The 14,934-nt window shown below is 42.7% G+C and overlaps 1 protein-coding gene and 1 pseudogene across 3 annotated transcripts; both read right to left on the bottom strand.

The window, feature by feature from the left end:
* Positions 1-4,324: 4,324 nt before the first annotated feature.
* LOC147335574 (uncharacterized) lies at positions 4,325-8,416 on the bottom strand (annotated as a pseudogene).
* Positions 8,417-9,837: 1,421 nt separating this feature from the next.
* On the bottom strand, positions 9,838-14,760 carry LOC147335573 (prostaglandin reductase 1-like). 3 transcript variants are annotated; one of them, XM_086287516.1, is made up of 9 exons: positions 14,092-14,571; positions 13,877-14,003; positions 13,732-13,777; positions 13,584-13,643; positions 12,825-12,992; positions 12,142-12,415; positions 11,905-12,010; positions 10,449-10,567; positions 9,838-10,348 (listed from the first exon to the last, which is right to left on the bottom strand). In XM_086287516.1, exons 2-9 carry the CDS (start codon positions 13,980-13,982, stop codon positions 10,238-10,240), a joined length of 990 nt encoding a protein of 329 aa, XP_086143642.1. In that variant the 5' UTR covers positions 13,983-14,003; positions 14,092-14,571; the 3' UTR covers positions 9,838-10,237. The 3 variants fall into 3 exon arrangements, with proteins under 3 accessions (XP_086143642.1, XP_086143641.1, XP_086143640.1); XM_086287515.1 differs by lacking the exon at positions 14,092-14,571 and adding an exon at positions 14,628-14,760 and having other exon boundaries at positions 9,839-10,348; XM_086287514.1 differs by lacking the exon at positions 14,092-14,571 and adding an exon at positions 14,648-14,760 and having other exon boundaries at positions 9,839-10,348.
* Positions 14,761-14,934: the final 174 nt, after the last annotated feature.

The raw sequence follows: 14,934 nt of genomic DNA, 5'->3' as shown, positions 1-14,934 counted from the left end.
TAAATGAATTATGAATGGATTGGTATTTTGTACTTTGATAAAAATGTCAGAATAGTACAAGTATGTAGCAGCATATGTTGGAGCTGGCAGTTAACAGCAGACACTATATCGCTGGTGAACGTGATGTGTTGGTTCATTAGCGCATTTTGAAAACCAGCCAACAACTGCATGATGTAGCAAAGGTTTGGGCAATTTGCAGGAAATTGGCTCACGTCTGTGGACTGCTTGCGAGAAGTTCTTGTGTTAGACCCTCCTACAGCCACTGAACTCACTTGTTCCCACTTTACACCAACAGGTTGTTGTTACTGTGCTTTTTGAGCACCAGCATTTGTGTCTTTCTTCAAATGCATGAACTGGATCTTAATTAGGTACTGGTATAATGCCAAACCAGTGGTTAAAACCGGCTTTTCAGGCTGCTGTTCTACTGTGTGTCAGTGAGCCTTTGTTTGAGCACAAGTGAGGAAGAGGACACACACACACACACAATAAATATCAAATTAAGATTTGAGAAATGCTTTGTGTAACACACAGATAGTCTCTACTCTAAGTGTGTCTTACACAACCAGACGTGCAGCTATACAGTGATGAAGATACTCAATAGAAATTCAGTGAAATAGGAAAACATGAGTCTTGAGAACGAGGTCTGCAGCAGCTTTGGGCCATTTAACCTCACACACACAAACAAAGTCAGCACAAACACATCAGGACAGCAACAGTGTGTGCAGGGAGGCAGGAAAGAGCACAAACACAACCTCTGTTCAGGGAAACTTTGCCTGGATCCAGCCTAAGATTTTAATATCTCATATGTAAAACATCTGAACGGTCATTTGAGTTTCAGACTGCACACAGGGACTCAGTGTGGAGCCCAATCCATGTTTTGACTTCTGCTTAAGTATCTGTACTTGTGTACAGATAAGAACGAGTCCAACATGCACCAGACAGACAGATAAACACGTATTTGTCCATTTGGTAATAATTTAAAGAGCAGCTCTGAAGTCCTCTGTGTTAGTCTGATAAATGCAACATCTCATCTTATTATAAAATAAATGTGATCAACAGGAACCTGATTTCAGGCTGATATAATTGTCTTCATGTTTTTCTTTCAAATGTGACCTTTCTATTGAACTGGTGGGAGTCAGAATAAAGAGTCAAGAATCAGGTTCTTGAACCCTGAATAAAACTACTAAAGTCTTGCATGGCTGATTTTTTAAATACCAAATGTTTTAACATATAACAAGTATTTTTAACAAAATGTCTTAAAACAATGCCACTTGAGTATTTTTGCCTAGTTATCCAAAACAATGAGATAAATGCACCTCAGGCTGTTACTCAGGTATGTGAAACTGCTGTGTCATCAGAAGTTGTTTTTCTTGTTTAATGGTGAGGTTGTTCCTGGATCCAGTCTACAGAAAGTATTCACACAGTTCATGATACAGAGAAAAATAAGAGTTGGTGGAACTTCCTTTTACGTTGACTACCTGAAACACAGAGGTAGGAAATCACCCAGAGACCTCACCCCAAATCTTAGTAACCTAACCTGCTTCCATACAGCTGTTTCCTGTGGACTGTCTTTCACTATAGCGAGTTCTTTCTTCTCCTGCATTGTGTTGGTTTTTATACATCACATTTCATTGTCTGTGTTTACCCTGAGGTTTAAAAGACCTGTGTGTTTCACTCTGTTGCCCTTGTGAAGCGCTTGTGTAACATGGATCACATTACTTAAAACATATCCCAACTTATTTGTAGCATGTCTGGAAATGTTTCTTAGCTCTGAGCGACAGGTCACTCCTGATGTATGACTCAAAAACCAGCACATTTCAACAAACTCAGATTAACCCAGATTAAGAGCAGCTGAGTGTGTGACTTCTTGTCACAGCACAGGGCTGACAGGACTTATAAACTTATAATGTACATAAAATACACAGTGACTTAAAAGAAATCAATAAATACACAAACACTTCACCTTCCTCAGACTGCATGAGTAACTGGAACCACTCACTGCCGTCCAGTCGTTCTCTAAAAGTGAACATTAACTTTCTTAAAAGTGCTTTAAAAGTCCAAACACCCACAGCTACAAACATCTGACTGGCACTACCCCCTCTAGCTATCCTGACCACACGGGGCCAGTATATAATAGTATGCAACAAACAAACATAGAGCTCACATCGTTGTCTGTATATGTCATCATCATCATTTATTTGGTCAGTAGTAAAGTAACCGAGGTATTTGCCCTTTTTGAAATAGAAAATCTGTTAAACCCCTGGACTAAAGAAAAAATGCTCCAAGTGGGCGATGTGCTAATTTTCAGATGGCAGGTCTACATCTAGAATCAAAATGAGCACAAACACCAACAACCAACGTGAAGCATTAAGACGAAACATAGCAATGTCAAAAAGGATCCACACATTTGGGCCACAAAATACACTCAACAAAAATATAAACGCAACACCTTTGTTACTGCTCCCATTCCCCATGGGATGGACGTAGAGACCTAAAATTCATTCCAGATACACAATATAACCATCCCTCCCAAACAGTGGTCACAAATCAGTCCAAATGTGTGGTAGTGGGCACATCTGCCATATTGAGATAATCCATCCCACCTCACAGGTGTGCCACATCAGGATGCTGATCTGACATCATGAGTAGTGCACAGGTGTACCTCAGACTGCCCACAACAAAAGGCCACCCTGGAATGTGCAGTTTTTTGCGCTATTGGGGGTCTGGGGACCCAGAACCGGTCAGTATCTGGTGTGACCACCATTTGCCTCATGCAGTGCAACACATCGTCGCATGGAGTCTATCAGATTGTCAATTGTGGCCTGTGGAATGTTGGTCCACTCCACTTCAATGGCTGTGCGAGGTTGTTGGATATTCGTGGGAACTGGTACACGCTGTCGTATACGCCGGTCAAGAACATCCCGAACATGCTCAATGGGTGACATGTCCGGTGAGTATGCTGGCCATGCAAGAACTGGGACATTCTCAGCTGCCATCTGCCCTGAACAATGTGAACCATGATTCATCCGTGAAGCGCACACCTCTCCAACGTGCCAGACGCCATCGAATGTGAGCATTTGCCCACACAAGTCTGTTACGGCGACGAGCTGGAGTCAGGTCAAGACCCCGATGAGGACGACGGGCATGCAGTTGAGCGTCCCTGAGACGGTTTCTGACAGTTTGTGCAGAAATTGTTTGGTTGTGCAAACCAATTGTTCCAGCAGCTGTCTGGGTGGCTGGTCTCAGACGATCTTGGAGGTGAACCTGCTGGATGTGGAGGTCCTGGGCTGATGTGGTTACACGAGGTCTGCGGTTGTGAGGCCGGTTGGATGTGCTGCCATATTCTCTGAAACGCCTGTGGAGACGGCTTATGGTTGAGAAATGAACATTCAATGCACGGGCGACAGATCTGGTTGACATTCCTGCTGTCAGCATGCCAATTGCACGCTCCCTCATTGCTTGTGGCATCTGTGGCATTTTGCTGTGAGACAAAACTGCACATTCCAGGGTGGCCTTTTGTTGTGGGCAGTCTGAGGTACACCTGTGCACTACTCATGATGTCAGATCAGCATCCTGATGTGGCACACCTGTGAGGTGGGATGGATTATCTCAATATGGCAGATGTGCCCACTACCACACATTTGGACTGATTTGTGACCACTGTTTGGGAGGGATGGTTATATTGTGTATCTGGAATGAATTTTAGGTCTCTACGTCCATCCCATGGGGAATGGGAGCAGTAACAAAGGTGTTGCGTTTATATTTTTGTTGAGTGTAGATGTAAATTGACTAAAATAAGACACAAATCAGACAAAAATAGATGCAGCATGATCACAAACACACACATGTTGGCTACATATTGATGCCAAATGACTAAAATCACACGTGCAACACTTTCTACATATTTGACAACAGAAGAAAAACACAAACAAAGTTGGAATGTATTTTTAATTTAGATTTTTTTTATTTCATGCCAAATTAGATATTTTAAATATCAAGCGCCAAATCACAAAGTCTCCTCCCTGTTTGTACTGTAAGGTCAAAACCCTACAGTACTACAGAGAACCCCCAACAATCAAATGATCCCCCTCTGAGCAAGCACTAGGCGACTGTGGGGAAGAAAAACTCCCTTTAAAAGGAAGAAACTTCCAACGGAACCGGGCTCAGAAGGGGCGGCCATCCGCTGCGACCGGTTGGGGGGGATGGAAATCAAAAACGAGACGAGATGGCGTGAACTACAGTTGTTAAAATTTGGATTAGATGCTAAAATTCTGCTTCAAGATGTTAAAAGAAGCAGGGCAGCGGGGGAAGCCAGGATGTCATTTTAATCATCTCTGGCTTTAGTGAACCACCTAAAGGGTTTTCGCAGAGCTTTTCCCACCGCTGAAAAAAACCTGGAAATTTTGGACTTTTTGGGTGGACTGGGGATGACTCCGAGGCGGATTTTTAGATGTTTTATCAGAGCCTCATCAAAAGACGCATCATTTGCCATCGCAGCCTTTAACACATTGTCTGGGGAGCCAAACTCCCTGATGAGGCATTTGGCTATTTTCTTGATTAACTTTTTCCTGTTATTTGTCAGACTTGTGGTGGACTCTGTGCTGATGAGTTCAGGCCGCATCAGGTCATTCACACGGTTGATGACCACGTGTAGTTCTTTTGTAGTAGATGTGGTCCTGGCAAAAAAGTTTTGAGTTTCACGTTTTGATTTTTTGATGAGTCTCATCATGAGGATAATGGTGAGGTCATTGCAAATTTTCTCAGCATCAGAAGATGACACTGATACGGAACGCATCTCTGACAGGTCAGAGGAATCCTTGAGAACGCCTGAAACGCTGGCAGAGCATTTTTCTGGGGTCATGCTCCCAGATTTTGGTGTCTGAGGTGTCTGATCAGGTACCACAGAGCATTTTTCTGAGGTCATGCTCCCAGAATTTGGTGTTACAGGTAATGGAACAGATTCTCTTCCACTGCCAACTGAATCTGTGCTTTCCTTTGTTGGGGTCCTTGTTCTTTTAATAATGTTCTGGATGTCTTCCACAGTGACAGAGACCTTGTCCTCAATCATTTGATCTACGTCTTCGTTCTCCACCAAGAGTAAACGTTTTTGTAAAAACTTTTCTACTGCGTCTTCTACAAGGACATAGAGGACTTCAGCAGAAAAGGGACGCTTAGAGCCATGTGCTGGCTGTGGAGTCCTGGAGATGACGGTGTTTGAGAGGGATCTACCCATTAGAGGTTTGGGGATTTGATACAGTCGATCCGTCATAAGTAGATCAAACACTTTTGCTGTTAACTTCACAGTAAAATCTCTGGTTGCCTCACTGTGTCTAATGTTTCCCAATGTTTTGTGGACGAGGAAGAGTTTTTCTTTCTTTGTTAATTTCTCAAATAACTCATTAACGTCTTATCTAATGTTGTCAAAGTCGACTGGAGAAGAACGTATGTAACAAAGCAGTGTGTTTCGTGAAGGGGCTCGATGAGCTCTGTACTGTGGGACCCTGGGAGGCTGAAAGCCACACTTTCATCTGAGGGCACTGTTTCATACTTGTGGAACCTGCAAATGTTTTTTAGACAAACAACAAATTTCCTGTTTGCCTTTATTACTTTTCTCAGCTCTTTTTCCATTTTTTCAAATTGTTTTTTCGCAAACATGGAAAAGCGGTGTTTGCGTGCTTTGAGCCCGGAGTGAGAGGTGGATGGCAAACATCTGGAGAAGAAGTCTCTCAGCTTGTTGATAATTAATCCTGCATGAAAGGCAGGTTTGGGCAAGCTACACCTCTTACAGAGCTCTTCGCTGCTTGAACCCGTGTTCCCAAGTATCTCATTTACGATGTCAGCTGCAACCACTTCTGCTGGGGTTGGAGCTCGGATACCTTGCCTTTCTGCAGCTGGTTTTATTTCTTCTTGTTCTCTTAGAGCTGATTCGCCCGGGAGCTCAATTTCTTCCTCGTCCTTATCGGTCATCTGTCCATCTGAGCTCCTTGATGACAGAATCACAGAAATCTCTGTGATTGCACTGACGTCTTTGAATCTGTACTTTCTGTACCGGAATCAGACCTGCTTGGCATGCACCTGCAGCGCAGCTTACGTGCTACATGCCTTTTAAGGCACGAGGCAGCGTGACAAACCATGCGGTGCAGCTTTTTAATATTGCTTAATTTCCCGCTAACATAAACGACAGGGTCTTGCGTGAGATCGGGGCTTTCGCCATTTTAGCAGGCCAAACAAACGGCTAAAGGAGCGAAAGCATCAGCAATTGTTCGCATTTGCTGTGTTGTCGGTTGAACTGTTAGATCGGGAAGGGAATGAGCTGAAAATGGGCTCTCTTTTTATCCTTCCCCCACCTGGAAGCAACGTGAGGAATGTTACCAGAAGAATGCATCTAGCCTGCCTGGATAGCATCTGTGAGACGAGCTGATATCCAGTTCTCTACTATCCACGGATAACTGGAAATTGTGCTCCAGACATTTTCATTCAGGTAAGTTCTAAATATGTTCATATTACTCTTTATAGCCTTTTTTGTAGTTTTATAGTTTTATTTTCAATACATTCTGTCATAGCAAATTAGAACAAACATCCTAGGTGATTTTCTATTTATAGATTTGCTAATTGTTTTTCATTATTGCAGCAAACCAGCCTATGAAATGGATGAAACACATCCTGACTGGGTTCCTATGGCGTTATTTTTGTGCCACTATTCTGAGCGCACGTAAAAAAAAAAAAATTGAGCACATGTAAAAAAAGTTTGCAGGTGCAAGTGTTGTATATTTTGGGGAGAAATTTACTTTGAGTGAAGAAAAGCTGAATTTGAGTGAACAAAATTCATTCCTGCGTGCAAAAAACGTATTTCAGTGTTTGCCATTATCCACACGCACACAACAGCAGCCCCTCTCACTCAGTTTTTGCATTTGCCCTGGCTCGCAATGTGTTGCTCGCGCTCTCAACATTTCTGCCCGTGCGCGCTCAACTCTTTCTCTACACCGTTATAGTTGTGCCACAAAACCAGCCAATCACAGACTTGGATGCAAAAAAATCTGATTGGTTGTTCTGGTCTCCAATCAGCTCGAAATGACTAAACGCAATATCCCAGAATCCATTTCGTCCAAAACTCAAAGGAGGCAGTGGCGGAGGAACACAGAGTGACGGAGTTTGAAATATTACTCTTTCTGGGTCACAAAATAAACTTTAAAGATATTTTCATGCGAGAATGATGCTGTGTAAACTTCTAATATCTGCTCGATTTATCAAGACATCACATATTTGCATAAGTGCTCTAACGTTTTCGGAGATACATTTTCATTCAGAACTTAACTGAATGAAAATGTCTGGAGCACATTTTTGCAGATAGTGTGTTATTTACCATAAAGTGATGCAGAGTTATTCATACCAGAGTAACAAGAGAGGATCATATATTTTTAAATATATAACTTTCTACAGGACTGAATATAATATCTTTATGTAGAAGCCTGGAGCCTTTGGGGAGTATCCGAATATTTATAACATTACACAAACCAAAGGTCTCCATCACAGTGTTCATGAAATGCTGGGTTTATCCATCTTCTGGGGCGGGCCTACAGAGGAGTGCTGAAGATTTCCCTGTGAGGGAGCTGCTGGTGAAGATCCTGCTTGATCAATGCGATGAGCTTCAGTGTTCCTGGTGTTTCTTAAATGAAGCCTCTTTCAGTGGGCCAACAGAACTTCTGGCACAGGACAGCTGTGATGAAAGAAAGGCAAGAAGTTTCTCCAAACAACAGAGCGATTTTAGATGTTTTAGAACTATAAGATGATAAGCTGTGTGTCTATTTTTTATAACAGTGACATGGTTGTATTTACCTTAATTAAACGAGTCGTCAGTCGCGGTAAACCAGCAAAAGAATTCGAGCAGCCGCCGGGCTAAGTAAAAGTGTAGAGGGGCGTGTTTGCAGTCACGTCCAGCGGGTGTGTGGGTGGGAGCATTACACAGTCGCTCCACCTCAAGTCACTACTGCGCAGACTCTGGCTCCAAATTTGCAAGATGGCAGCCTCCACAAGCGGGATATTTTGGCTTCATTTTTGCACAATGGGAGGAGGCGGTGCCGCGTCGTCCATCTTTTCTACAGTCAATGGTTTTGATTGAGAGCCTTTTTTGGGGGGCAGCTGGAGAGGAGAAGTCTATCTTATGGCCAACCACTTGTCATGGTCCGGGTGAGCGCGGGGTTTTTCCACTCCGCTGGGTTCTACCTTCAGGCAGAGACTCCAATCAGCTTCCACACCTGGTTCCAATCAAGTCACCTGCATATAAGACCAGCATTCACAACAGACCTCTGCCAGATCTTCTGCTAACCCATGACCCACCTGCCAGTCACGTTTCCCGAGCTACTCTCATCGCCGCCTGGACGCTGGTTCTGTCATCTGGTTTCTTCCTCTCCACCATCGGACTACACCTGCCTGCCTCCCTGCCAAGTCCCTCACTCCACGCATATTCTGGATCCTCTCTGGACACTCCTCACCCGGAACCCCCTGGACACCCCTTCCTTGCATGACACTTTAAACCTGCAACGCGTAAGCCCTAACCTCCATAGCCTAATCCTGCAGCTGTGATTCACTGGACTGCCACTGACTACTTGTCTCTTCTCATTATAGTGACTGCGTACCTCCATCCAAGCCGCTGCCCCTTTTTTCCATCCGTGAAATCCAGCACCTAGCCATAGCACTCAGTTTCATGTTCACAGTTTGGCCTCACAGTTCACAGCATTTCATAATTCATAGCATTCATAGTCTCCTGTTGTGTAATTTCACTAGACACTTGTAAATAAAGCACTGTGTTCACGCCCGTTTGCCTCCCTCTGTGTCTGCATTTGAGTCCACACCCACAGCCGGGCCCTCTCGGCCGTAACACCACTGACTGTATCTTGGTCATATTACCCAGCAAAACCCAGTATGCAGGTTCATCTGTAACAGTCCTTGTATAACTATATCAGGCTTAGTCAATAGCGGTTGGTCTTCAGGGTTTCTACTCCACTGCCGTTATTTCATACGGGTCCACATTTCCAATGCAAGGTATTTTTTGCAAGTACCATCTCTTTGCATTTTAATCTGTGTCTATAACGTCCTTTGTCTTTTTAGCTGCTTTTAAGTATGGTTTGTAGCAATCTTCCTTCCAGCACGGAGGGGGGGGTTGCATTCACTGAAATGGTGCCGCACTCCCACAATGCATTGCAGCGTGACATCACCTACAAAGTCCTATACCGATACTCTGAACAAAAACATGTTTCATTGTATTTCATAATACAATATATAATTCTATTATGTAATTGTAATAATAGAGCTTCATAATGATTACAGGACATCAGACTACTTGTTCTTCTTGCTTAATGATGCAGAATGATCATATAGAAATAAAAAACCTGAAGTTTTGCGCTATTTGAACACGTTGCCTGCCTGCAGCACTACAGGACTCCGCAAGAGACGTCTGTTTTGCCCTAGCAGCACCTGTCCCTCTCCTCCTCTTCCGTTTGCTTCAACATAAGCTCGTCATATTCTGTGATATGATTTACTCTGATGTGTTTGACGAGGTAAGTGGTGTTGCCACAACACCTCACTGTGATGCCACATGCATCGCAAACCAAGTCTTGACTGTTTGTGGAGGTAAAATACGTCCACACATGACTCCGTTTAGGCTCAGTCACTGTTGTGAGTGCGCACGCCAGGGGCTGTGACACATTTCTACAGCTGTATTTCACATATGACTATGAAAGGCGTAAGAGGAAGTAGTTCCTTCCCATTTAGACGATCCGAATGATATAGTTTCTTTTCACTGTGTTCCTGTTAATGAAAAACTACAAATTTACCCCAAAGTACTAAAATATCGATATTTTAATATGAGAATAGATTCTAGAACCACACTGTTCACCACAGCAAAGTGAAAGTCTTACAGTTATCACCATTTTCTCCTTCTTAAGGAAATTTTCAATTCTAGAGATTAAAAGTTTCACTCTTCCAATTGTGGATGGTTTGTTTCAGATGTAGCTTTAATGATTTATTATAAAGTAATGCTGTTTAGATTAGAAATCACATTTCTAAACCCAGAGTTGCTTTAATCTTTGATATCATTGTGATTATAAAAGTAATCAGGAATTTGAAATGTTAATGTGGAATTATTGTTTTCCATAGTTATTGATTAATCCTTCATTAATTGATAGATTGTGTAATAATGGCAGTTATTAGTAATGCTGGCTCTCTTGCATTGAACTCTTCAGACTGCGACGACGGCCTTGCCGATGTTTTCTCCCTGCAGCATCCCCATAAAAGCAGCCGGCATGTTTTCAAAGCCTTTTGTGACGTGCTCCCGACACTGCAGTTTGCCCTGTGGACGCACAATAAATGGATCACAAATACAATACATCACAACAGAAACATGGGGAAGCATGTTTATATCTTTATTTAAAAGAAAGGCTCACACTAACCTCTTTCACCCATGCTAACAGTCTCTTGAGGGTCTCAGGGTGCCTGTTCTCCCACCTACTTTGCAAGAATCCCTCCATCTTCAGCTCCTTAAAGATCATGGTGAAGTAGGGATACGGACCTAAAACACAGGCCGTTCAAGAGAAAAATTTAACCCATCTTTCACTCACAGAAACTACAGTTCATGTCTACAATAACCATCTGTGTGCCTCCACAGCACTTGTGGATCTTTAGCAGTGCAGCTTCTCCCTCTGGTGGAAAAAACACATGAATACAGAAGAAGTTGTTGCAGGTGTATTAAATGCATTTTGTGTTCTTCACAGTGCTGTGTGTGGGCCTTTGGGGTCCAGGCCCCCTCCAGAAAGGTCACTGTTCCACTTCAGTCTAATACCATCTACATACCTTTATACCTGTAATTCAAATGAATCCCTAAAGTTTGGTCATGAAAGCTCTGAACACCCCAGCTGGCAACAAGAATGAGATCATTCATCAGCGTGCACAGAGCCGACTCACAAATTATCAGTAAAACTTGATCTATACAGCATGTTGTGATATTTTTATTCAAAAGTGCTTCACAACAAAAATGCTGAACATAAAAACCAGAGTGTGGGACACACTGTTTTCAGCCTTGAACAATGTACAGACAGCACGCCCTGATCACATGACCTCAGGGAGTAGCTGGTTATGTGTGTGTCATCCCGGGCCAGGGTGGTTTGTTTTAGGTTTGCCTTTTTTCACATGAGATGTAGGCTTTTGTCATTTTTAATCTTTTAATTATATTCTTAAGTGTGATTTTTAGTTCTTATAGCTTATCGCATGCTTTTATTGTGTTTTTAATCTGTTTCTGGGAGTCACCTTACACCAGGGGTAGGCAACTCCAGGCCTCGAGGGCCGGTGTCCTGCAGGTTTTAGATATCATCCTGTGTCAACCCACCTGAATCAAATGATTAGTTCATTACCAGCCTGTGGAGAACTTCAAGACATGTTGAGGAGGTCATTTAGCCATTTAAATCAGATGTGTTAGATCAAGGACACATCTAAAACCTGCAGGACACCGGCACTCGAGCCCTGGAGTTGCCTACCCCTGCCTTACACTTATTTGGTATTTGGTAATTTATTTCAACATGTGAACAATATACAAGTACATTTAGAAAAGAAATAAGAGAGAAAAAAATACTATACAAATTACATACAAAAAAACCCAAAAACATTCTGATTAATTTACATGTTGAAATCATCCTTATGTGCGAGAGTTCATGTCCTGGAAGGACTCCGCCCTTGACCAATCAGGGTGAGCTCTTCGGTCACCAAAAACCAATAAGAGGGTTTTGAAAGTGCTAGACAGATGTGGTGGTCTGCCTGGTGGTCATGTCTGTGCACTAACCCTGGTTGTTCCCTAGCAGGAACAAAACTCTCAGGAGTTTTTAAAATAAAAAGTAAGTTAGGGCAGTAACAAACCTGTCTGGGGTTGGCTGTCATTGTAGGTGGAGATACTTCCACACACAGCTATTCTTCCGAAGTTCTTCATCTGCTGCAGGACGACATCTGACGAAGGGCCTCCCACCTAAAACCAAGCAGCAGTGTCACTTACACGCATTGTAACGTGCTGTGAGGAATGCAGTGTGAATACAAGAGAAGAGTAGAGCAATGATTAAATATTAAATGCAAGCTTGAAACTGCACCACCACTGCTCACGTTTTCAAAGAAGCAATCGTATCCTTCAGGTGAAGCCTTCCTCAGAGCCTCCTCCAGGGAACCCACAGTTTTGTAGTTGAAGGCCTCATCAAATCCCAGCTCTTTGAGGTAAGCCACTTTGGCATCAGAGCCTGCCGAGCCCACCACCTTACAGCCCTTGATCTTGGCGATCTGTCCCACCACGGAGCCCACCGCTCCAGCTGCAGCGTTCACCAGCAGGGTCTCACCCTCCTTTAGACCCAACACGTCTTCTATCCCATAAACAGCTGTCAGTCTGCAGAGAGACAGAAACAGTAAATCCAGCTGTTGCCTCTTTGATTGCCAGATTAATTATATCCACAAAGATCACTGCTTACAAACTCTGCTTCAGCTCATCAGCAAAACATCTGGAGTTAGCCACTTACATATATTTATATTCTTAAAATAAAACTATTTCCTGCTCATTACTTACTCTGGTGTCTATTACCATGTTTAGCTGACCTCTTAAACACCTTACAAACACTTAAAAGGAAAGTCTTACATCACTAAGATGAATTTCTCATATGCTTTTAGTTTACATTTAAGATTCAGCTGATATAACTTCACATCGATCTATCTGCTGGAAAAGTCAGAACATCCTGCCACGATTTAACATCCAATAGAAAGTGACTATGATCCATGCAGGTTACTTAAATCTGTCTTACCCGGGCATCCCGATGGCACCCAGAGCCAGAGACAGGGACACATCTTTAGGCCACTCGGACAGGATGGGAGTGAGGCCGGTCCCATCACTGAGCGTGTGGGTTCTCCACCCGCTGTCACTCACAACGTGGCTTCCCACAGGAAACGCTGGATTTTTACTCTGGATCACTCTAAAGGAAAACAGTAACATAATATTAAAAAAAAACAAAAAAGCTTTCACCTGTTTTCACTTCAGTCTGTCCTGTCACTGGGATAATTCAGTTTGCAAACAGTCAGAACACAAAATTAATCTGTGCAAATATTAATTTTGGTGGTGGGCGTCTTTGTTTCAAGTTTGTCTTTGTAACAAAGTCTTGAAGTTACCTGGTCATGAGCGTGATTTTGTGCTTTTTCACATTAATCCCGACATTTCAATCAATTTAATCTGCTCCCCAAGCAAGCATAGCAGTAGGAATCTGTGTTTCTTTTATTATCTGCATTTTTGAATCCCTGGCATAGAAAAATGATATACACTAAATGTTAAAGCAACAAAGTAAAGGTACAGTTGTCTTCTCAGATTCTTCTATGATTTCAGCTGTTAATCAGGCCAGAAAGTTTCAGTGTTTCTTTTCATGTTCAGCTTGAGACTTCACAGGAACTTTACTTATCAGAGGGTTTATGTCGCTGTGTTATTAACAGCAGATACAGACTGTGTCAGTAAACGTACACATCACAGCACATCATGCAAGTTTTCTGTGTGCAGGTGTGTTTGTGTTTCTTACTTGGCCACCTGACCTCCGATCATCACATCTCCCTCCTTCATGTGGGTTTTGCTGAAGGGCCTGTTGGGACCAGGGGTGTGTTACAATATGCATTTATATCAGGAGCATTAAAGTAGTTCAGTAATGAGTGACGCTGCTCTCTGATCACCTCATGTACGGGTCGACACTGAGAAACACAGCTTCCAACAGCACCTCTGCAAACAAAACTAAACTCATTTAAAGTGCTCGATGCTTAATGTTTGACAAAAACTGAAGAAGGTGCTCTCCTGTAGAGAGAAAGAAGAAAGACATACCTCCATCTTTGGGCTCAGGGAGCTCCTCCACCTTCAGCCCAAAGTCACTTTTCTTTGGGAAGCCGTCAAAGTGCTGAGTCATTACCCATGACTTAGCTTTCACCATGATTCTTCTTTTTTATGGCCGCTGTAAAGAAATATTGCCCGTCACAGTTATCAACAGACATGAAAGTGCTGAGTCATCCAGCGCTGTGCAAAATAGAGCTGAATAAAACCTGAAGTGTGACGTTCACTCTGTGACGTTTAGCTGTGGTGAGCATCAAACAGCACAAATCATTTTCTAGTTTAGAGTTGATGAGTGACCTAGCTGTGGTTATAAGAACAATTCAAATGAAATGCAGACATCTTTATCACACAAACACAAACATTCACACACAAGTTCTTTGAGTGCTGGGAGTAGAAAGAGAGTGGTGTCCATTCACATACAAGTATGCACACTTAAAAACAGGAAGGAACTTTCTTTCCCAAGAAACGAAGAAAAAAGGAGAAGTCTAAAGTTTAATGCGTTTGAGTTTCAGACTTTAGAACCACAGTGAACGTATACTTTCTTTGTGTTTTAATTAAACAATGGTGAAACAATACAATGGGCCATTAAACTGTTGTATCAAATATTTTATGGTCGGTAGCGAGATAATGGCTTAGGCAAAGGCTTAAAAGTGATAACTAATCCCTGCGTCTGTTTGCTACTTCTCTTCAGCGTCACCTGATCCAGAAAAATAGTATTTAATGCATTTCACTAACAGCTCTCTACCTTCTATAGCTGGAACTCACCAGTCGCCTCTCTTCTCACAGAAATAGTAGAAGATGTGGGGTCCGTGTGGGTGGAAGTGGGCAGAGACAGGTTTGTGAAAGCTTAAAAGAAGACATGGCAGGAGACGTTCTTTTATTCCTAAATCTGATTGGCTAAAAGTATTGTGTGTCATGAATCGCTGTGTGGCAGGCAAGCAGGAGTGGTGGACCCAAAATGCAGAACTCAGACACAGAAGTGAAACTTAAGGCGCAGATTTATTGCTGGGAAAAACCTCGTACAAACTAAACTCACCAAAAGAAAACCAAAA

This window comes from Aulonocara sp. 'chitande type north' Nkhata Bay, linkage group LG3, assembly GCF_057382095.1.
Source record: "Aulonocara sp. 'chitande type north' Nkhata Bay isolate Kocher_YH1m ecotype deep benthic linkage group LG3, A_spYH_male_GT1.1, whole genome shotgun sequence".
Lineage (NCBI taxonomy): Eukaryota > Metazoa > Chordata > Actinopteri > Cichliformes > Cichlidae > Aulonocara > Aulonocara sp. 'chitande type north' Nkhata Bay.
The sequence above is the reverse complement of the archived record's forward strand: the minus strand, read 5'-3'. Positions and strand labels throughout refer to the sequence as shown.